Below are 25,699 nucleotides of genomic sequence, written 5' to 3'. Positions count from 1 at the left end.
GCGCTCCTTGGGAGAGGCCTATGTCCAGCAGTGGATGATGATGATGATGTTGATGATTATAAATATTCATTTTATCGATTTAGATATGGAAATAATGTTTTGCCTTTGTGTTCTCGGGGATAAGCCAATCAAGTTGATTACTCTATCTTAGCAAAACTTTTTCATTGCTCGTGAGTGTAGTATATCAGCTGTCCGACACCCATATACAGGCTCTGCCTAGTTTGGGGTCGGATAGCCGTGTGTGGGATGTCCCGGCAATTAAAAGGTTCCACTGAGAAAAGCACCAAATTACTTCTAAATGGAAAAGGCTAGCTTCCTGCCGTCTTCTGCAACATTGAAGTACATTTAACAGAGCATCAGGATATAATCAACTAAAAATGGTAATATTTTGTTAAAATTTTTAGTTAAATTTTTGAAAAAATTGGGGTTGTTTGATGTCGGCATTTTGTGAGTGGAACTTTTTCATTGCCCGGCAGCGCATTTAATTTATCGCAGCAGCGTTCAAAAACTAAGTTTTTCTTAAACTTGAGCTAGAGTAAACTCCATGGAAAAGTAAGAAGTTGTAATGACTTCCGCGAACTATCCGGACGTAATCCGGATAACCGGTAAACGGTAATCCGGATACACGGTAAGAGCTACGGATGGCTTAAATAAGTTTTATGATAACGTGCTAATATATTGCCAGTTGCGTTTACAACTTCTGACCCCTTAGCATGAATTTTCATCGTGAAAGTGAAGTAGAATTCTTCGAGTACAAAATTTGTATGAAAATATGAACAGCGCCCCTGGCGGTCGGTAGCCGAACTAAAATTTTCCTACAAAATTCATCGAGTAATTTTACTTCACGTTCACGATAAAAATTCATGCTACGGGGTCTGATAATATGAGGATTATTAAATAAACCAATGTTTCAATAGATCTGTGACTTTCATAAAACTACATAGATGGAGTGTCAGTGCGAAAAAAACGTCTCGACAAAATAACACCCCACTTTCCAAGTCAACTATAATTTTAAATTAGTTCGGTAAGGTACTTGATTTGGGACTTATTCATTGGTACAATGGATGTCGTTAGGTTGAACTTAAAGCATTTACTTATCCCGGTTTGACAGTACCTAAAATCGGATAGTTCCTATTTAACTTTGTTTGTGCACCTACATAAGTATGTGTCACTACAACTATTTCGTATATTGTTGATCAATGTTGATCAAAGATCTATAAACTGAGTATCAATTATGCTGTAATCATACTCCTACCAATATTATAAAGACGAAAGTTTGTGAATGTATGAATGTGTGTATGTTTGTTACTTCTTCACGTCAAAACGGTTGAACCGATTTTAATGAAATTTAGTATGGAGGTAGCTGACACCCCGTATAAACACATTTAACACAGTCATATGCTACAAGTTTTTAGTCGAAGCGAAGCTCGCTGGAACAGCAAGTTAATATATTATACACTAGCTGTTCCCGCGCGCTTCGCTTCGCCTTAAATAGTTTTCCCGTGGGAATTCCGGGATAAAAAGTAGCCTATGTTCTTTCCCAGGGTCTAGACCGTATGTATACCAAATTTCATTCAAATCCGTTCAGTAGTTTTGGCGTGAAAGAGTAACAGACAGACAGACAGACAGACAGACACAGTTACTTTCGCATTTATAATATTAGTTAGGATAGGATAGGGTGAATTTTTATCACTGATCCAGGGCACTCACGAAATCTCTCCGAAGGGCGCGAAGGCATCCCGCAAACTCTGCGTCTCGATCTCTGGACTGAGGTCGCCCACGAATATGTGGTAGTGTTCTGCAACAAATGGTAGAAAAACACTGTTAAAATGTGGTAGAAAGGTAGAAATATTTCATTGGTTTTGGACCCTGAAAAGAAACATTTTATTTGACATACTGACAACAAGAAAAAGTAAACAGGAAACAGTGCATACAAAACAAAGAACAACATTTTATGTTTGTTGTCCAGAGCGCTAAAAAGGCTCCTGCTCAGCATGTGCTGTAAATAATAAGGCCTCATCGCCATTTTTTGACAAAACAATCCGCTGGTTTTCAGGTGATTTTAGTAACGTAATATTTCAATTATGGTGGTCATATTTCGACCACTTCTGGAGGCTTGCTTGGTATAAAGAAACTGGTATAAGCATGAAAACCCCTTACTGAATACGTGTGTCAAAAAAAGGGTTAAACAAAATATGCTCGTATACGCGTGGTTGACAGTGACACGATACCATACGAAATATGCCAGTTTGCAAAAAAATACAAGTGGGTCACAAATCACAATACACAAAACTACAGTAGTGAACTAGGCCTAAACCCTTCTTTCATTGGAAGGAGACCCGTGCCCCAGCAGTGGGGACATAATGGGTGGTGATGAAAAGTACAGTCAGCTGCATAAGTAGCTGTACACTTTTGTACCTTGTTAAACTTACAAAACTGCCTATTCAAACATTGACGGTTTTTTATGTAGTCAGTTTGACAAGGTACAAAAGTGTATAGCTACTTATGCAGCGGACCGTACACTGGGGGACTGGTCACTTATCGCTTTAACCGACTGTACTTTACAACTTAAACATTTAATTACACAAAACCCAGCACATAAACCGAACAATATACCTACACTGTAGGTTATAACTAAAACCCTATCCTATTTAATCCGTGTAAGTTTTTTTTAATAGTTTTAATTTATGGCTGTACAAAGCATTCCGTGGTTGCGTGCGGTAGGTTTTTATTTTTTTTAATCATTCCAGGTCACGTGGGTCACGCCATATACGGGGTGTAGTCACAAATGCCATATACAGGGTGTAGTCACAAAACGCGTGAGTGTGTGGTTTTGTTGCGTTTTAATGGGTAAGTTTGTTCATTGGGTTTAATTATGTAATCAATGTATGTAATTAAATTAAAAGCATGCGGAAAAGTTACTGATACAGTACACCTTTTTATATGTTGTATATTATTATTATTACTACATTAATGTAATTTACGTTTTTTTCCAAAGAGAAAGAGCCCCTTACGGAGAGTTGTTTGTACAAATTTACGTTCATCAGAAAATTTTATAGTTAAACGATGAATAAAAGAATTTGACTTTGACTTTAAAAGACGCGAAGAAAAAAATAGTTGGTAAAAAAAAACGATCATCTGAAAATAAATACGATGAAAAAGCGTTTGAATATAAGTTTTTTTGAGTAAGTATATAGGTATTTGCCCTCATAACATCACACAGAACCGAACTAATAACCAAATAGGCCAGGCAAAGGCAACTCGGTACAAAGCCAGTGTCACAAAGGGACAGTATAGAAATCACAGTAGAAATGTCTGTTCACTGTAATGTAAGCCCGCCGCTTTACTTTTTCACAATATAATAATACTAGCTGTCCCCGCGCGCTTCGCTTCGCCTTAAAAAGTTTTCCCGTGGGAATTCCGGGATAAAAAGTAACCTATGTTCTTTCCCAGGGTCTAGACCGTATGTATACCAAATTTCATTCAAATCCGTTTAGTACTTTTGGCGTGAAAGAGTAACAGACAGACAGACAGACAGACACAGTTACTTTCGCATTTATAATATTAGTTAGGATGTAGGTATGACATCAAAATTAAATAAGTAACGAAAAATAACATGCAAAAGTGACAACTATAATAAACACTTTTTAAACAGTGTTTAAAGTTTTTTGTGGTAAGAAGTTTAATAAAAAAACAAATTAAGTAGCTGTCAATATATATAATATGTGATATTTGTACAATAAAGAGTTAAATAAATATCTGTATTTCAGCGCTTGGCTACAATCCCTCGGGCGCCAAGTTGGCCTACTAGCATATTTTTACTACGATAAAGGTGTATCCTACACAAACGGACCCTACTCGTTGGGACCTTTGCTCCCCGAGGGTGGGAGATCCATCATGCGTTCTGCGACTGTTATTTACCTTTTACCCGTTTAAACATTAATATTTATGGGCAAGACATCAGAATTACTATGTTATTTTGAAATTTCAGGGCTTCTAAAGTACAAAAAAAAAACACTCACACCTTGTACTAATGTACTCCCTTGCGGGGTAGGCAGAGGTGCATTGCTGCACTCACTTTTCGCCAGTGTTATGTTAGTCCCAATGTAATATGGGGCAGGTCTATTGCCATTAGGCTTCTAAAGTACGTAAATTATATTTTTTATGCACTTCAATACATTCTGCTCTCTGTAAGTTGACAAATAGAAAATGCTTATAGCATTAAGTCCATCTGATTACTACCTATGATCCACATAATTACTTACTTTTGTAAACAAGTATACTGTGCAATATAATAATTAAATAAATAAAAAAGTAAAATGTCCTATTTTTATGAATTTGATATGTAGAAATTAGGATAACCATAATTATTATTCTCAACACTAAGGTCCAATTTCTCCATAGTCGGTTAGATCGTAACCAGGGAAAGGTTGATCAATTATACGTCATCTCCGTATTAAATTCTTGACAGTAAGCAATAATCCCTGGTTATGCTCTAACGACCTGGTTATGACGACCGAATGGCGTAGTGGTTAGTGACCCTGACTACTGAGCCGAAGGTCCCGGGTTCGATTCCCGGCTGGGGCAGATATTTGTTTGAACATAGATATTTGTTCTCGGGTCTTGGATGTGCCCGTAAAATGGCAATAGGCTCGCCGCCTATTACATTGGGACTAAACATAACACTGGGTGCAGCAATGCACCTCTGCCTACCCCCCAAGGGAGTACATTAGTACAAGGCGTGAGTGTGTGTGTGTATGCTCTAACCTACTATAGAGGCACTAATGGAGAATACTTAACATGGTATTACAAATGTGGTTATTCAGAATGACTCCCAGAGTCAAAGCGTTTCGGCATACAATACAATACAATAATTATTATAACTTAATTGGTCAAAGCAAACATTAAAACAGACATACAGACAATACTTATAAACTAGAGACAATGAGCAATAGGCGGCCTTATAGCTAAGAGCGATCTCTTACAGGCAACCTTAAAAATACATAAATATAAATAAAGAAGAATATTACTTTTGCAAAATCCTGTAAAACCTAGAAACACAAACTTTCCAAAAATGTTTTGTTTTGTAAAGTCTAACTTTAAGTGCCAATATCTCCATAGTCGGTTATCTAACCGACCTGGGATTGGTTATCAATTATACGTCATCTCCATATAAAATTCTTGACAGATGTGTCAAAAGTCAACCACTAATACCTGGTTATGCTCTAACTGACTATGGAGAAATTGGCACTTACTGTTGAAAGTCGGGGGTTTTTAACGTTGGCTAGGTTATCACCAGTGGTAGGCTTATGTACAGGGTGGAAAATTATTAATATGCCCGATAGTGTCATAGGTATTTGTTTAAAACTTTCAACAGGTATTTGGTACAAACTTTCACTAAGATTAACACTGAAAATCCAATTTGATTTAACGCAAAAAGCGACATAAGTGTAGCTAATTAAAAAATCCTGACAAAGCGAGAGTTGAATTGAAACTCTTTAAGCATTTTCTTTGTTCAAAAAAACAAATGCCTGCTTTTTATCAGAACAAGAAAACTTAACTTTGCAGAACAAAAGAAAGTCGCACTTCCTATCCTGTTTCCCTCGCAAAGCAAAGCAGCACCTAAAGCTCACATCTTAAGAGCTAAAATGGCTTACTCGGAGTCCTCATGGCTTTTTTACTTAGACTCAGGACTGGAACGACTCAAGCGACGGAAAATGAAACTTTAATGTCCGCCTTCAGGTAATGGAATTAAGGTCGGTAATGGCCCACCAATGTTTTCTGCCCACTGGTCAATAAAAGAGTTGTGGGATATTTCGTATACTGAAAGAATTAAGGCTTCACTCGAACCATGAAATTTCCCAGTAGATGTGTTTTTTTTTCGGTCGCTATTTGTTTTAGCTTTAAATAATTTCGTTGTGTATTTTCTCGGGGAAAATATTAATTGTTTGGGAATCGTTGTAAAAGTTAATACAGATTTGGGTTTTGTTGCCTTGTAACTTAATATGTTTAGTGCCGATTTGCTCCATAGTCGGTTAGAGCATAACTAGGTATTAGTGGTTGACTTTTGACACATCTGTCAAGAATTTTATATGGCGATGACATATAATTGATAACCAATCCCTGTTCGGTTAGATTATGGAGAAATTGGCACTTAGTCAAAGAAAAATACCTAAAACGTAATGTGTAATTCGGGTAACTATCGGGCATATCAATAATTTTCCACCCTGTACATAAGCATACCACTGGCAATAACCTAACCGACATTCAACACTAAGCCCCAATTTCTCCATAGTCAGTTATCTAACCGACCAGGGATGGTTAGTCAATTAAACGTCATGTCCATATAAAATTCTTGACAGATGTGTCAAAAGTCAACCACTAACACCTGGTTATGCTCTAACCGACTATGGAGAAATTGGCACCTAAGTCGCATAACTTTTGAACAGCTAACCATGCTAACAGCTTCCGTTTACGAGTGATTTCGTGCTATTGTCACTGGAACTTTTTCATTGCTCACACACACACACACGCACTCACGCCTTGTACTAATGTACTCCCTTGCGGGGTAGGCAGAGGTGCATTGCTGCACCCACTTTTCGCCAGAGTGTTATGTTAGTCCCAATGTAATAGGGGGCGGGCCTATTGCCATTTAACGGGCACATCCAAGACCCGAGAACAAATATCTGTGTTTAAACAAATATCTGCCCCAGCCGGGAATCGAACCCGGGACCATCGGCTCAGTAGTCAGGGTCACTAACCACTACGCCATTCGGTCGTCTTAAAAAATTTTCATTGCTCGTGAGTGTAAATATTTCTAGGGCTATAATTATTAAGTCCACCCTTTGAAATTTTATTTGTAATATTTGTACAATAAATAATAAATAAATAAATATCGTCCGTACCTTAAATTAACTATATACGGACAAGATAGTATGTCATAAATAAAAGAAAGCAAAAAACTGTCTCAATTTTGTTTACGGTTAAGTTTAACCTAATGACAACCATTGTAACAAAAAATAAAGTAGTAAATCTTACAACGGAACTAATCCTAACTAATATTATAAATGCGAAAGTAACTGTGTCTGTCTGCCTGTTACTCTTTCACGCCAAAACTACTGAACGGATTTGAATGAAATTTGGTATACTGAGAAAGAACATAATAGGCTACTTTTATCCCGGAATTCCCACGAGAAAACTTTTGCGCTAGCTTTTTTTAGGCGATGCGAAGCTTGCGGGAACAGCTAGTTCAAAATAAGAGCTTATTGCTAGAAGTTGGGTGTCACTCCACACTCCATCTAGTTCGTATATTGTTAATCTAAGGTCTCAGCACGGTGTTTTATATGCATTAGGGTCGGCCGGTAAACCGTGTGAATGCATATGCATACTTTATTTGCATACCATTACTTTCATACAAGGGTTTTTTTAAGACGCACCGTCAAAGTTTACCTTACTTTGTAAAGATTTTACCCCGAGAGAGCTGTGGTGGATAAGGCCTCGTCCTCTCAATCGAGAGGCCGTGGGTTCAAATCCTGGCCTGTACCAATGAATTCTTTCAATTGTGTTTTCAATCAAGGAGTTTAAGTACAATAATACCACGTGCTCTTACGGTGATGGAAAACACCGTGAGGAAACCTGCACATCTAGATTCTAGATGTGTATCCTAAGTGCATTGTACTTATCCCAAAACGGCGATATGGTTCGCAACCTATCACGTCAGTACAAATGTGCTGCGAAAAGTACTCACTTGTGAGCCACCTCTGACTACCACTTCGGGGATTACAGTCGTGAGTGCATTATGTTAACCTCTAGACAAAAAAAAAAAAACTAAAACACGCACTCACGCCTTGTACTAATGTACTCGCTTGCAGGGTAGGCAGAAGTGCATTGCTGCACCCACTTTTCGCCAGAGATGTTAGTCCCAATGTAATAGGGGGCGGGCCTATTGCCATTTTACGGGCACATCCAAGACCCGAGAACAAATATCTGTGTTTAATCTAGACACGCAGTAGCGTGTCAAGCCAAGTTCGGGTTCAAATATCTGCGCCAGCCGGGAATCGAACCCGGAACCATCGGCTCAGTAGTCAGGGTCACTAACCACTACGCCATTCGGTCGCCACAAAAAAGTGCGGTGTTTTTATTTTCATCAACGTTAAAACCCCCAACATGCAACCTTAAAAGTCTCATAACTTTTGAACTGCTGAACCGATTTTCATGAAACATGGCTAAGAACACTACTTATCACTTTTCCATCGTTTGGGAAATACACTACCACAGACATTCAGGTTAAAAATATAAATAAATAAATAAATAAATATGTGGGGACATCTCACACACGGCCATCCGACCCCAAGCTAGGCAGAACCTGTGTTATGGGTGTCGGACAGCTGATATATCTACACAAATACATAGATAGATAGATACTAAATATAAATATCAACACCCAAGACCCGAGTACAAATATCTGTCTTTAAACAAATATCTGCCCCAGCCGGGAATCGAACCCGGGACCATCGGCTCAGTAGTCAGGTCACTAACCACTACGCCATTCGGTCGTCGGTAAATGTTTTATGTGTCGGTGGTGGTAACATCAGAAAGCAGCAAGCTTACCCAACGAAGCCCCGCGCCAGCATTTAAACATTTAAAATTACTTTTAAACAGTTTTACAGCCACTTCAGTATGCAACGCATAAGTTTCACAATTCTCATAAAAGTTTATGTCCCAGAAGGCATTCAAAATTCAAAACAAGAAAAGTTGGTCATGCAGATTTTCTTGCAAATCTCTTGTTTGCAATTTAGGTACCTGCCTTTAGCCTGTTAGTTGAACACAGGTGCAGTGTTATGTACTAACATTTTGCCCTACGGTTATTCTAGAAAAGGAAAGAGAGATGTCATGCCATCGGTAGGTACGTTTAAAATACAATAAGTCACATCACAATAAAGGCGGCCATCTTGCTTACAGCAATATCGACCATACAACCTTTGGATGGAAGCGAGTAAGTTTAGAAATTATATTAAGGTCGAAAAATGAATGACCCCCTTTCACCTTACTATTTGACTTTTAGACTTTTGCAACATCCTGTATCTTAACTTTATCTTTGTTGTTGATATACAGGATGTTGCAAAAAGTGTATACTAACCCGAAACCTACGTGTGCATCATGTTATAACTAAGCCCAAAAATAAAATAAAAATTTCAAAATTCGAGAAAAATAGAACATTCCCCATAGTAAAAAATCACGTGACCAACAAAGTTTCTATGGAAAATGATATTTTTTTTCGAGAATTTTGAAATAAGTACTGATTTCATTTTCGGGCTTGGATATAACATGCTGCACACGTAGGTTCCGGCTTAGTATACACTTTTTGTAACACCCTGTATAGAAGTTTGACCATTGACACATATTTCGATTCTACCCGAGGACTTGGCAACAGCCGGACTTTCAAAAATATTGAAGATCTCTACACCAAATAGGCCCTTCGGCTTTTCTGCGAAAGCAAATTTTAATCATTTTATTCTTTGAAATACATAGTTTTGAAGATCTGTATTTGAAATACGTTATTTAGGTATTTAGGATTATTATTATTATTATTAAATTCTTTATTGCACATAAATTAATTTTGTACATAGGCGAACTTAATGCTAAAAGCATTCTCTTCCAGTTAACCTTGGGCGTTGTGGAGAAAGTGATAGGTAGTGCGAAAGACAATGAGGACAGTTTAATTTTGTTTAATATCTATATTGTTAAACACTAGAATATATACTTACTTATACATAATATTATAAAATAAACGTATACCTACATACATAATTTAAATATATAGTTACTATAACAAAAAATAATAATATCATCGTCTCACTTACATACTACAACAAAAACACATAAACTATTTATTAGATCTGCTGCTGATTGTTCTGCTTCTGGAGGTAGTGCAGACGAACCTTAGACTTAAAGGTTTCTATGGACTGCGATTGCCTTATATGCAATGGTAACTAGGATTCGTGTTGGCGTAAAGATTCTCGGCTCTCATTCGAGAAGCCGTGGGTTCGATTTCTGGCATACATGTACCAATGATTTCTTATGAAATAAGGAATATAATGTAGTAGGTAAAAATATCTCATATAAGTTAGATAGAAAGATGCATAGAGTACTATATTTGTACACCAAGAAATAATAAAAAAAATTACATGTCATATTAATTATTACTTACAGTGCCACAAACTTATCTGTTCCGGTGACAGCTCACGTAAATGTGTAATATTTCTTCACTCTATAAGATTTTAAGTTTGCCAGTAGTGGTAATTCGCTCTTGTGGTTTCAATAAACCCATCTAATCTATATCAATATATAATTCATTAGTATATAATGAGATATGGATCAATTTAATTCGCTCTCACCGGAACAGATAAGTTTGTCGCACTATACTTACTTATTCCCAATCTCCGCTGGGGAGCAAAGGGCCGAAGTGAAGCGCCGCCATTCTTTACGATCTTGGGCCAGCTCAGAGACATCCGCCCAAGACATCCCCGCCTGGCCCATTTCCTTTTTCACAGAGCGCTGCCATGTCTCTCTCTCTTGCCATGTCATATTAATAAGGGTGCAAAATGTAGCTTATCGCTTATAGCGATCTCTTCCAGACAACCTTTGTTGTCATGTGTTGGTAAGTTCTTCTCATTTACTAGAAATGAACAGCCTCAATTCGCATTTCAAGTTATTAACCAACAAAATTCACAATAACAGCTTATTAAGTGGTTAATGTAATATTATTTATCCAACATTACGAATGGTCCAGTGGTTCTAAAGGTTGTTAAGCATTTGAACATCAATGTTTAAGTTTGAAACTCGATAACTAACTCGAGAGTTGTGGTTTTGCCGTTGTGTAATAAATAAACAGCCTGTAAATACTGTCTATAGTAGACTAGCTGTTCCCACTTCGCCTTAAAAGTTTTTTAGTGGGAATTCTGCGATAAAAAGTAGCCTATGTTCTTTCTCAGGGTCTAAACCATCTGTATACCAAATTTCATTCAAATCCGTCTAGTAGTTTTGGCGTGAAAGAGTAACAGATAGACAGAGACAGTTACTTTCGCATTTATAATATTAAATATTTATTATAATAATATAATTAAGTATAATAGGTATATTGTGTTGAAATTTTATAACTTACTTTATGCCTAGTTTCACCATAGTCTGTTAGATCATTAACGCCCCTGTTACATTGTAATGTCATAAATTATACGTCATCTGCATAATATGTATTAAATTCTTGACAGATGTGTCGAAAATCAAAAACCTTGTTATGATCTAACTTGGATCTAACAGATTCTGGTAAAATTGGGGCTTAATGTTAAATAACAAACATTACAAATCCCCAACATTCAATAATAAAAATAGCATAAGTAAATTTTGAATGGCTATTTCATAAAATATGGCTAAAAATACTTGGTTATCTAAGATAAAAAAAATATACGAAAATGACACAGATGCACACACATTAAACCTATAACACCATTATTTTTAACTCGGGGGTTAAAATTGATAAAAACTTTTTCATAGCTCGCAAGTCGCGAGTATATTTAGTGGTCGAATGGCGTAGTGGTTAGTGGCCCTGACTGCTATGCCGAAGGTCCCGGGTTCGATTCCCGGCTGGGGCAGATATTTGTTTAAAGACAAATATTTGTACTCGGGTCTTGGGTGTTGATATTTATATTTGATATGTATCTATCTATGTATTTGTGTACATATATCAGCTGTCCGATACCCATAACACATGCTCTGCCTAGCTTGGGGTCGGATGGCCATGTGTGAAGATGTCCCCACATATTATTATTTATTATTATTATTATTTAAGTATATTGTGCTTAATACACTCACGGGCAATGAAATAGTTCCACTCACAAAAAGCCGACACCAGAGAGGGGTCGTTTTTTTCAAACATTTCATTTAAAATTTTAACGAATCATGATTGTTTTTGGTTGTTTATATCCCGATGCTCTGTTTAATGTACTTCAATGATGCAGAAGGCGTCATTAAGCTAGCTTTTTTCGTTTACGAGTAATTTGGTGCTTTTCTCAGTGAAACCTTTTCATTGCCCGTGAGTGACTGTGTATGTATACATATTTTTAAAACAATTCAAATACCAAATGTCATTACTTAAATCGATATGATGTAAGTAGATTGAATCAAAATTTCAACAGTAAAATAAAACATACGTATGTAGGTACAAAATATAAAATGCTTTCAACATAAATACATAAATGTGTGTCATGCTATTATATTGATTGCTGGTTTAATAACGGAAATAAAATTCTCTTTCACAAAATGCTGTCGATTAATTCCTTTAGAAATGTGCACCTGTAGCTGTGAACCGGCCAAGTCTGAGTCGCTTTTAGAATGAGGGTATTCATTTTTTTTGACGGCTGAATGGTGTAGTAGTTAGTGTCCCTGCCTGCTATGCCGAAGGTCCCGGGTTCGATTCCCGGCTGGGGCAGATATTTGTTTAAAGACAGATATTTGTACTCGGGTCTTGGGTGTTGATATTTATATTTAGTATCTATATATCTATGTATTTGTGTAGATATATCAGCTATCCGACACCTATAACACAAGCTCTGCCTAGCTTGGGGTCGGATGGCCGTGAGTGAGATGTCCCCACATATTTATTTATTTATTTTATTGAAATGCAAAAACAGGTGTTTTAGAAGTTTAACTTTTCTGTGTATATTATTATCTCTGTAGTAAAAGCTACGCACTTTCGAACGGTTGAACCGAATTTAGTTTTATTTTTAAGGGTCGTAGGTAATGTTAGCCCGAGTGTTCTTAGCCATGTTTCATGAATATCGGTTCAGCAGTTCAAAAGTAATGAGACTTTTAGTGTAGAATGTCGTGTGTTTTAACATTGGTTGGATTTTTATACTAAGATTACATAAAACAGAAAAACCACATTACAAAATTAGAAATAAGTAGAACGAACTCAAAAAACTGATTTTATGGGAAATAAAAAAAAAGCCTTCAACAAGCAAAAAAAAACCCAACTGTCGAGTCCAGTCGATGCTGAAAAGGCGATCTCTTTTATGTACGGAACCCTAAAAACTAATCCCCTTCCTTTCACAGTAGCTGTATTTTATGCTCACTGTAAAATGTATTTATGTGGTAGGTTACATTATTCTGGCATACCCACCTATATAAAGAATTTGTTGTACTTAAAGTCTGTTTTTTTATCTAAGACTAGCTGTTCCCGCGAGCTTCGCTTCGCCTTAAAAAGTTTTCCCGTGGGAATTCCGGGATAAAAAGTAGCCTATGTTCTTTCCCAGGGTCTATACCATATGTATACCAAATTTCATTCAAATCCGTTCAGTAGTTTTGGCGTGAAAGAGTAACAGACAGACAGACACTGTTACTTTCGCATTTATAATATTAGTTAGGTTTGATAGATTCTGAACGGTTCATCAACAGTGCATGTCCCGCCAATAGAACGACACGTCACTTAATCGCGGGACAACCTACTGTTGATGAACCGTTCAGAACCTGACAATTTAGTAGGTATCTGAGATAAAAAAACAGACTTTACTTGAAAATGATTTATTAGAATTGTCACAATAAAGTGTGTTATTTATTTTTCAATAAGTAGGTTTTTTTTTTAATTTGGGTACGATCGCAAAGAAAAAACAAAACTGAGACGTTGGAAGCTATAGATTTTTAATACTAAGTGCCAATTTCTCCATAGTCGGTTACCTAACCGACCAGGGATTGGTTATCAATTATACGTCATCTCCATATAAAATTCATGACAGATGTGTCAAAAGTCAACCACTACTCCCTAGTTATGCTCTAACCGACTATGGAGAAATTGGCACTAAATAAAAGATAAGCGAAGATTATGCCGACTCAGCCGTCAGGCTCAGGATTCAGACTGAAAACCTGAAAATCCAGATTTGCACTAAACTTAATCCTCTTTGCGGAAAAAGGTTTAACTGCTTTACTTAACAAAAGTGCTTGAAAGAATTTAGATTAAAGATGTCGTTTTATTTTAATGGATTCTAATTAAAAAAATAACAACCGCTTCCTTTGTCTCTTTAAATCCTAATCCTAATCCTAACTAATGTGAAAGTATCTGTGCCTGTCTGTCTGTCTGTGTGTCTGTCTGTTACTCTTTCACTCCAAAACTATTGAACGAATTTGAATGAAATTTGGTATACAATAATGATCTAGACCCTGAAAAAGAACCTAGGCTACTTTAGATCCCGGAATTCCCACGGGAAAACTTTTTAAGGCGAAGCGAAGCTCGCGTGAATAGCTAGTAGTGTAAAAATTTAGGTGTACTTTAGAATATACTTACAGGGTGAATTAAAAGTGGTATATGTATAGGTAGAAGCTTATTTATGGACAATGTTCTACGACGACCGAATGGCGTAGTGGTTAGTGACCCTGACTACTGAGCCGATGGTCCCGGGTTCGATTCCCGGCTGGGGCAGATATTTGTTCTCGGGTCTTGGATGTGCCCGTAAAATGGCAATAGGCCCGCCCCCTATTACATTGGGACTAACATAACACTCTGGCGAAAAGTGGGTGCAGCAATGCACCTCTGCCTACCCCGCAAGGGAGTACATTAGTACAAGGCGTGAGTGCGTGTGTGTGTGTGTGTTCTACGATATTGTATGGAAATACGAAAAAAAAACTATGTAGGTACTCAGACACAATAGTAAATAGTCACGTGATCAAGTTTCTATGGAAATTTTCAAATATCGTAGAACAACAAGATTACAACCCCCTATTTTATTCTATTCTCTGTGGGGGTGTAGGTACACCTGCACCTCGCTCTCTCGAGTGGAACCTTTGTGCATATCCCCAAGGTCTAAACTGCCTGTCTAAGCTTGGACCATTTCCCACCACGCTGGTCCACTGCGGGTGGTGGGTTCAGATATCTAGATGTTCTAGATATAGATATATGCAGGTTTCCTCACGATGTTTTCCTTCACCGTAAGAGCGATGGTATACATTGTATTTAAGTTAAAAGAATGTCAGCGCCGGGATTCGAACCCGCATCTCTGGCGTGAGAAGCGGGCGCTTACCCGACTGAGCTACCAACGCTCCATTGTCGTTACATTACAACCGGACTTGGACTTACTATCTTCTTTTTTTGACACGCTGTATAATCTTGGCTGAAATATTATGAAGTTGATATCTTAGTTTGTGAGTTTATTTAATTATAACTTCGATGAAATTGAACTTCATTCGTTAACAAGCCTATTCAGTTTTAAGCGAGTGAAATTCAGTTTAAATGGACTTAGAAATCAATAATTTCAAATGTAGATAGGTCTGTACATTACAGTCGTCGAAATATAATAGGCCCGTTTGGACAGCTCGAAAATGTATGAGATGACAGCTGGTGTCACATCAAAATCATAAAAAATCTAAACGATAAGTACCTAACTTTTGGTGCTTCAAAAGTTCTTTTTTCTTTCAGCCGTTAAAAAATAAGCCAAATAATGTGTCTTTTTATGTATTTCATCAAGTAAATCAAGAGTAAATTGCTAATTTGTGTAGCTGTCCCAACGGGCCTGTTGTATTTCGACGACTGTAGTTACAGTTTTTATCGGAATTAAAATAAATAATAATTATAAGTTATCTTCTTTTCATAGAATAACTTTATTTTTGTATCGATCTTGGCACTTTATTAAGGATATTTTTAGTAAGGATTTTAATTATCGGTGCGCGTTATAAGTATAATATGGCTATGTCCTATCCTCTTTACAAAGCTTAACAAAACTGGTTGGTTTGAAGGCTAACTTTTAAACATTTCCACCGAAATAGAAGGTGAAAATTGCTTTTATTCCCTTGGCAATAAAGTCTAAATTTTCAAAGCTATCTCCCAAGCTCAGGTGGCGGCCATACAAACTTCGCTTTTAAGTACGTAACTTGATTTAATAAAAGTTTTCAGTAATGAATGCAAATGCCTTATATTTTCAGTGGCAACTTTTGTAATTTTGACCAGTGTCTGAAATAAAAATATAAGTATTTTATACGTAGGTACGTATACATAATATATGTACTTATTAGGTATAATCCTACTAATATTATAAAGACGAAATTAAGTTTGTGAGTGTGTATCTGTGTGTGTATGTTTGTTTCTTCTTCACGTCAAAACGGTTAAACCGATTTTAATGAAATTTGGTATGGAGTTAGTTGATAGTTGATACCCTGTATTAACACATAGGCTAATTTTATCGCGGAATTCCCACGGGAAAACTTTTTAAGGCGAAGCATAGTTCGCGATATATATTCTGACAATGCAGTTTGGTGGACAATGGCCTAAAATAATCAATAAATCAAAAAACCCGTTTATTCAAACACGTCGCTTTCTATGTTTTGAAATTTCACAGCAGAATCGTATTTAAATTCCTTAATTTTGAAATAATTCATTGATAAATACCAGGGGTTTATTTGAGTCTCTCAAATGAACGGACGACCATTCAGATTTATTTAATACATTTTGCACAAACATAACGACTGAATGGCGTAGTGGTTAGTGACCCTGACTACTGAGCCGAAGGTCCCGGGTTCGATTCCCGGCTGGGGCAGATATTTGTTTAAAGACAGATATTTGTACTCGGGTCTTGGGTGTTGATATTTATATTTAGTATCTATCTATCTATGTATTTGTGTAAATATATCAGCTGTCCGACACCCATAACACAGGTTCTGCCTAGCTTGGGGTCGGATGGCCGTGTGTGAGATGTACCCACATATTTATTTATTTATTATTTATTTATTATAACATAATATACTTAAGTGTACAGTAAATGCCAAAAACACTTTCTTCCAGCCAGCCTACAGGAGATATAAGAAAACAAGTAGAAAGATGCAAAATATATAAGTATTATGTAATATTATACTGTATATAATATACGTATATTTTTTATATGAAGCCTGTTGTGATTGGGTGTGAGTGTTCATCATCATCATCAGCCATTAGTCATCCAGTGCTGGACATAGGCCACCCATCCAGCCACTACCGGCTACCCGACTAAGGTCGTCAGTCCAGCGGGTAGGAGGGCGTCCCACCCTGCGTTTGCCTGTTCGTGGTGCCTCGAGAACTCGTGTGAGTGTGTGAGTGTTAATGTTGTATACCTATATTGTGTATAATTATGTACATTTAGCTACTGTACATACTGAGGCCGAGCTAAGCATGCGTGTTAATTTCACAAAGTACCTACATAAACCCCAGGGGCGTGTGGACGTCATAAATTCCGCTAATTATAACCAGGCCACACCCTGTATATAATTGTATATATACGTGAAGGAATATTATTACCTAGTTAAATCCACAATCGTGGACAATTTGGCTAAAGAAGATTAAAAAAAAAAAACACACACACACACTCACGCCTTGTACTCATGTACTCCCTTGCGGGGTAGGCAGAGGTGCATTGCTGCACCCACTTTTCGCCAGAGTGTTATGTTAGTCCCAATGTAATAGGGGGCGGGCCTATTGCCATTTTACGGGCACATCCAAGACCCGAGAACAAATATCTGTGTTTAAACAAATATCTGCCCCAGCCGGGAATCGAACCCGGGACCTTCGGCTCAGTAGTCAGGGTCACTAACCACTACGCCATTCGGTCGTTAGAGATAAAAATGTTGATCTTAATTATAATATAAATAAATATAGGTACATAGCTCATTCATTCAATTAATCATGGTATAGCTTGGTAGAATGCAAATGTATTTTATTATCCCAGATATTAACTATCGTATAAATTTTATTCCAGTATAGTTATTCTCGTGTAACGTGAGGTTTGAACGAATCCACCCTAAATGTATGAACCAAAAGTATAGGTTTTTTTTTTTTTTTTTTTTTTTTATTTATCATAACAAATTTTAGTTTTATAATACATTTTGCTAGCATATTTTAACCACTAAGGTTAGTATTAATGCTACACAGTCGTTAACAATTTAGAAAAATACACAGAGAGGTTAATGCGTTATAGGTACTAGTATAGTAGAAGCGTCCGTAGTCGAGCGGGCCTCAGTGATCGTAACTGATCGCTGAGGTTAAGCAACAACTGACATGGTCAGCCATTGGATGGGTGACCAATTTCAAGTGGTGCTTTTCTGGACGCTTCCGTGCTTCGGACGGCACGTTAAGCCGTGGGTCCCGGTTGCTGCTTCGGCAGCAGTCGTTAAGCCTAGTCAGAGGCCTTCGGGCGGCTTGAAAACATCTGACAGTCGGGTTGCCCACTTACCCGACAACTCTCTCAGCACAAGCTTGCTTGTGTCGGGGTCCACCAACCCGCACTTGGCCAGCGTGGTGGACTAGGCCTAAACCCTTCCTTCACTGGAAGGAGACCCGTGCCCCAGCAGTGGGGACGTAATGGGTCGTGATGAAGGTACTAGTATTACTACATATAGGTACAAACGTAATAATAATATTTTTAGGTATAGGTATGACTTTTGGTAAATACTCGTAGATACATAAGTAAGTATTACAATTTTATTTATTCTAGTTTTAATCTTAATTAAAAAAAAAAAAATTCCAATACGAGTATCTATGTAGGTATAATATACCTAGTAGGCATATGAATACGGGAAAGGTATGTGGTATATGATCAACCTTTTGACACGCGCATTACCTACGGTATAACTATGAAGTCCTGAAAACGGAAGTGGATTCTAAGTAATTGTTACAGACCGTATTCAATCGATGTATTATATTTATTAAAGGAAAAATCCGTTAAAAAGCCATAATCAAACGGTATTTTATTTTTAAAATGTAAGTAAATACTTAACTGATAATGATAAAAAGTCTGAAAATCGCACTCTTTATTGTCAGGACTTTATAATTTATTTATTTATTTGACACTAGCTGTTCCCGCGCGCTTCGCTTCGCCTTGAAAAGTTTTCCCGTGGGAATTCTGGGATAAAAAGTAGCCTATGTTCTTTCCCAGGGTCTATACCATATGTATACCAAATTTCATCCAAATCCGTTCAGTAGTTTTGTCGTGAAAGAGTAACAGACAGACAGACAGACAGACAGACACAGTTACATTCGCATTTATAATATTAGTAAGGATGTGACAAGAACCGTGAAGCGGGGCCAGATATGGCCGGACCATAATGCCACTTCAGCTTGCAAATTTGAACGCTGGCCGTAGTCATATCCTAGCACCTTGAAAGTATAAAGTGAATTTATGTTTTCCTGTAGTCTGCAAAACGACGTCCTGTGCATAAAAGCTTTGTGAAAATATTTCATCGCCATCGCTATTTAAATATTGGGAATATTGACGGTCGAATGGCGTAGTGGTTAGTGGCCCTGACTGCTATGCCGAAGGTCCCGGGTTCGATTCCCGGCTGGGGCAGATATTTGTTTAAAGACAAATATTTGTACTCGGGTCTTGGGTGTTGATATTTATATTTAATATCTATCTATCTATGTATTTGTGTAGATATTTCAGCTGTCCGATACCCATAACACAGGCTCTGCCTAGCTTGGGGTCGGATGGCCGTGTGTGAGATGTCCCCACATATTATTTTTGAACTGAAATTATTTTCTAACAAACACATTTTGGGATATTTTTTTTGTTGGTTATGTATAGGGTGGAGTTTGATCAGTGCTTATCCTAACTAATATTATAAATGCGAAAGTAACTGTGTCTGTCTGTCTGTCTGTCTGTCTGTTACTCTTTCACGCCAAAACTACTGAACAGATTTGCATGAAATTTGGTATACATATGGTCTAGACTCTGAGAAAGAACATAGGCTACTTTTTATCCCGGAATTCCCACGGGAAAACTTTTTAAGGCGAAGCGAAGCTCGCGGGAACAGCTATAGCTAATACATTGCAATTTTTTTTATGATTTTATTTTGAAAGTGTCAATGTGATTTTCTCTATTATAAGTCTATTTTAAATGACTAAAAACGTATTCAATGTCACATAATAATTATGTACACAGTTATAAATATAGGTACTCACAGGCAATGAAAAAGTTCCATTCAGAAAATCACCAAATTACTCCTAAGCGGATTAACTTGACACAATGAAGTCTTTTGCAATATTAATTTTGAGAATAATACAAACTATAAACGAAAATAATTTGTTCAAACTTCCTATAAAATGTTTAAAAAAATTGGGGGTATTTGGTGTCTGTAGATAGATAGATAGATATAGAATATTCTTTATTTGTACACACACATAAAAGAAACTTACATAACTTAAATACTATAAACTATGTACAAAAATGGCGGTCTTATCGGTTGAAGCGATTTTTTCAAGACTTTTCTAAGTGGAACTTTTTCTTTGCACATGAGTGTACTATACACCTTTTTCCGTCATCATCAGCCAATAATCATCCACTGCTGGACATAGGCCTCTCCCAAGGAGCGCCACAACACTCGGTCCTCGGCCTTCCTCATCCAACCACTACCCGCCACCCGCCTAAGGTCGTCAGTCCAGCGGGCAGGAGGGCGTCCCACGCTGCGTTTGCCTGTTCGTGGTCTCCACTGGAGAACTCGTCTACCCCAACGGTTATCGGTTCTTCGGCAGATATGACCAGCCCACTGCCACTTAAGCTTGCATATTTTGACAGCTATGTCGGTAACCTTAGTCCTCTGACGGATAACCTCATTTCTGATACGATCCATCAGAGAAACCCCAAGCATAGCTCTCTCCATAGCACGCCGTCCGTCAAGGGTCGGTAAATATCAAAACATATAGGTAATTTAATGAAATGTAAACACAAATAGGTTAAATTTTAATTACAAAACCACGTTTCGGGGTAAACTTTGCTGCTATAACATTTTTGATACAACGAATGCTAATTATATCACAACATGGACCGACGCAAATAAAACATTGTTGTGTTTTTATTACCTTTGTTTTATGCAAAATAGACAGACAACCTATGTTTGTCAGTCAGCAAAAGAGATATGTGTGCCTCCCTAGTAGAAGAGAGTAAGTCTATATGATTGTGAGGTAGTTACTGTTGTTGTGCAAGTATCCTAACTTCCTAACTAATATTATAAATGCGAAAGTAGCTGTGTCTGTCTGTCTGTCTGTCTGTCTGTTACTCTTTCACGCCAAAACTACTGAACGGATTTGAATGAAATTTGGTATACATACGGTCTAGAACCTGGGAAAGAACATAGGCTACTTTTTATCCCGGAATTCCCACGGGAAAACTTTTTAAGGCGAAGCGAAGCGCGCGGGAAAAGCTAGTATACATATAAGACATATACATAGACACATCATTTGTGTATTGTACTCAACTACTCATGTAATGTAGCAAAAGCAAAAGCTCTTTTTAAAATACCGCCTGATTAGCCCCAAATGATATGAACAACGATGTACAACCCTAAAACATGGCCTAATGTCACTTAAAGTCACGTCATATTAATTTTCACAGCTTTTGTTAAAAAAAAAACGCTACACCGCTCAGGCCATTGCCCCGGATAAAGAAAATTCGCAAGGTCATTGCCCCCCATCTACCCGTCCCTGTAGGCATTCTGTTAACTCAATCTACCGTTAAACGACAAATAAAAACAAACTTTAAACCTAAAGACTTACATTCTAAATTTCCTTGGCGCGAATATTTGGAATAACTGCGTGCTTTCCGGGCGAAATTCGACCTTAAACACTTAGAAGCTCGACTCAGAATTTGCAGTTATGCTCCGTTGGAGGGATGGTTTTGGGATTCCGAGCTTTAATAGTGGGAACTTAGAGTGTATAATCGGGTGGAAAGTTTTCAACGTTTTGTCGGAGTGTCAGTTAAGATATATATACAGGATGATCTGAAATTTTAATGCCACTTGTAAGCACGAAGCGGTACGCTGAAACAGGATTTTTAGGTTATGTTTTGAAGTATACAACCTACTTGGGAAAGAGTGTTGATGTGATGAGTTTGTTTTGAGCAACAACATTCGATATCGTGAGTGCTTCATAACAGCAGCTTCAATAGGTACAGTCAGCAACAAATGACATGTTTATGTAGGCCACACATCGGTAGGGAGAAACAGGATATGAAAAGTACTTGACCTAAGTATATGAGTTTTTTGTAGATATGAATCGATAAACTATCATGTGGTTTATCTATCTTCCAATCTGAAACTCATGGGCTCAGAGTAAAAGTGTTTATGCTGGAGTAGCTTTTGCTGATTGTACCTTTGAACCTAAAACTGATAAACCCTAGTAAAAAATACTAATATTAAAACTAAAAAAATATAAATAAGTAATCGATAGAATTTTCAGGCCTTGTTTTTAGTGCTATAAATAGTCTAGATTAGTCTAGAGTCTAGAAGTAGTTTGGGCGAACGGGTAGTAAGTAACAGACTCACGTGTCACCCTGTATACGATCGACCCTTAAAGGTAAGCGTCTACCTATCGGTATCGTACGTATCGCATCAAACGGATAGTCATAAATGTATGGAGAAACGGCGTCGGCAATGCCGATGAAGTGGACGCACTTGTGTGAATTTCTATACAAAGAATACTGAATGCGATGCGTCCGTTGCGTACGACGCCGAAAGGTGGGCTCCAATTTCGCAATAGTCGGTTAAATCGTAACCAGGGAAAGGTTGATCAATTATACGTCATCTCCATATTAAATTCTTGACAGATGTGTCCAAAGTCAAGCAATAATCCCTGGTTATGCTCTGACCCACTATGGAGAAATTGGCACTGGACGCTTAGGTACCTTAAGTGATTCACTCTGTATACACGTGTTATCGACCCCTGCGTGGTTCGTTAGCGTCCTTCCTGTAATAGTATCATCATCATCACGCTCTATATATTTACATCTATTGTAAATGTAAAACCAGCGTATCTGACCCTCCATCCTCCCTGGACAAATCATTATTACTATGCATGACTAAAGGAAGAATTACGAAGCTGCAGGTCAAAGTAAATTGGACCAATAAGCTTTTCCACCACAGATGTGCTATGCTACGTTGCTATGGATGCGTTGAATATCCGCCAATCTTATACACTCACGGGCAATGAAAAGGTTCCACTGAGAAAAACACCAAATTATTTATATATGGAAAAGGCTACCTTACTGTCGCCTTCTGCAACATTGAAGTATATTTAACAGAGCATCAGGATATTACCAACTAAAATCGGTAATATTTTGTTCCAATATTTAAATCTTTGAAAATTTTGGGGTTGTTTGATGTTGGCATTTTGTGAGTGGAACTTTTTCATTGCCCGGCAGTGTATTAAATTCTTGACAGAGGTGTTAATAGTCAACAACTAATCACTTGTTATGATCTATAAGAGTATAGTGAAACTAGGCATTAGACCTATTTCCGTCAACGAATAAACATCAGTTAAATTTATAACGATAAATATGAGTTTTCCTACAAAATTTGTAGGAAAACTTAAAACGAGCTTAAAACAATAATTTAATTATTGTTTTAAGCTCGTGCGTGTAGCCTATCGGAGGCGAGCATTGGAGGCGTAATCAGTCAATTGAGCGAAAGTAGGCGAGTCGGGTCATTACACCCGTTTATACAGGGTGTACTTGTGAAGGAAAGTGTGCAACTTTGTGAGTGAACGGCCTGTAGTAGCAGGACTTAATATCGGGGACAAAATTTGCTAAGTTAAAAAAGGGAGTCAAAATTTATAAGTCAGTTAATTTTATATAAAAAAAAATATTTTTAAGGGCAAGTATAACAATATTTTCCTATAAGACATAAAACACAATTCAACACACAATAAAAAAAACTCAAACCACTCTTTTCTCCCGGATATTAAAAACCCGTATTCAATAAAAAACCCCGTAGAGACCCCCCAAATAAAATAGACCGACTGACCCCTATGTATATTAAACAGACGGTTAACGGGACAACCGTTTCAGTGATAGCTACAGGGGACCCTAAAATACATTAAGGCTCTTTTATGCCGGCCTTTCTCGGCCGAAAGTCGGTCTTAAGACACCTGGGAAGGCACTAAAACTGTTATCTTCATTTTTACGGGAAAAGTTTGTTGTCTTTTTTGACGGATACGCTGAGGCGCCGCGCGCCGTTTTTTTGACGGAATGACGGAAGTAGTTTTTTTTAATACGAAATAGATGGAGTGTCTGCAAAAGAATTTTCTCGACAAATAACACCCCACTGCCACCACCGAGCTTTTATTTTGAATTATCATGGCACCAGTTTTTGGGGGTTTCGTCGCAAATTTATAAATAAAAAAAAACACGCACTCACGCCTTGTACTAATGTACTCCCTTGCGGGGTAGGCAGAGGTGCATTGCTGCACCCACTTTTCGCCAGAGTGTTATGTTAGTCCCAATGTAATAGGGGGCGGGCCTATTGCCATTTTACGGGCACATCCAAGACCTGAAAACAAATATCTGTGTTTAAACAAATATCTGCCCCAGCCGGGAATCGAACCCGGGACCATCGGCTCAGTAGTCAGGGTCACTAACCACTACGCCATTCGGTCGCAAATTTATATTTTTATCGATTTAATTTTAAACCCTTAATTTGGCAAAATAATATGGATCCCAAATCATTTTGAAGTAGGATGCCCTACGAAACGTTCAAAAAAAATTTAATAAGCAACATTAAAATTTACTGAAACTTAGTCGCCATATCATTTTGTCATTGTCAAAATGGCGGTGTATGCTCCTTCCTATTCCCACTTATGGAACAGCCGCCATTTTGTATTCGTAGCTTTAAATCAGGTATTTATGAAATATAACAGATAGCTCTAAAACTAATTAACCTAGTACCTATAAATAAAATAATATTATAAAACTATCTAAATAAGATAATATTAATTAAAAAATATGCGATTTACGAACTACTTAACCTAAATTATAAGGGTACACTACATAATTCCGAATTACTTTTTTACGAATATGAAAATAACGATTTTTAAAATTTCGAATTTCATAGTTCCGAATAATTTACAATCCCGAATTTTAAGTTTCCGAATAACGAAAATCACGAATAGTTTATAAACGAAATTTCAAACAACACATTTATTAAAATGACGAAAGTCAATTTTTCAAAAGTACGATTTTTTATTATATCGAATTGTTAAAATTACGAATCCCGAAGTTTTAATATTCCGAAAATACAAATTCCCGAATGTTTCTTAGTTAACAAGAAATGGTTATATGAATAATGCAGCATAATGCGTATAAAAACAATATTTTTTAAGCTATATTATGTGAAACGCTCCACTCCGCTTCGCTGCGCTCCGCTTTGTTTTTCGATATCTATGTGCACCTAACACGCTCCTCCTCGCTTTGCTCGTCGTCGCGCCTATCTTTAGGTTTAGGTCCTAAGGTTTTTAAGTTTAAACACCATAAAAATCCTAGCAATTGTTTTGCTCTAAATTTGAAACGCTCCGCTCCGCTTCGCTGCGCTCCGCTTTGTTTTTCGATATCTATGTGCACCTAACACGCTCCTCCTCGCTTTGCTCGTCGTCGCACCTATCTTTAGGTTTAGGTCCTAAGGTTTTTAAGTTTAAACACCATAAAAATCCTAGCAATTGTTTTGCTCTAAATTTGAAACGCTCCGCTCCGCTTCGCTGCGCTCCGCTTTGTTTTTCGATATCTATGTGCACCTAACACGCTCCTCCTCGCTTTGCTCGTCGTCGCACCTATCTTTATGTTTAGGTCCTAAGGTTTTTAAGTTTAAACACCATAAAAATCCTAGCAATTGTTTTGCTCTATATTTGAAACGCTCCGCTCCGCTTCGC

The 25,699-nt window shown here is 37.4% G+C and overlaps 1 protein-coding gene across 2 annotated transcripts in view; it reads right to left on the bottom strand.

Annotated features, from left to right (window-relative positions):
- Positions 1-25,699, bottom strand: part of LOC105389567 (nucleolysin TIAR) — a 64,795-nt gene that overhangs the window by 23,966 nt on the left and 15,130 nt on the right. For both annotated transcript variants that reach the window (XR_007266778.1, XM_048624027.1), the window contains exon 2: positions 1,711-1,798. Coding sequence is in view for 1 of the 2 variants with exons in the window: in XM_048624027.1 (XP_048479984.1) it covers positions 1,711-1,798 (88 nt within the window). In the remaining variant the exon portion in view is untranslated. The remainder of the gene's footprint in view (positions 1-1,710; positions 1,799-25,699) is intronic.

Source organism: Plutella xylostella, chromosome 11 (genome assembly GCF_932276165.1).
Source record: "Plutella xylostella chromosome 11, ilPluXylo3.1, whole genome shotgun sequence".
Classification (NCBI taxonomy): Eukaryota; Metazoa; Arthropoda; class Insecta; order Lepidoptera; family Plutellidae; genus Plutella; species Plutella xylostella.
Note: the sequence above shows the minus strand (reverse complement) of the source record. Positions and strands in the feature narration are given on the sequence as shown.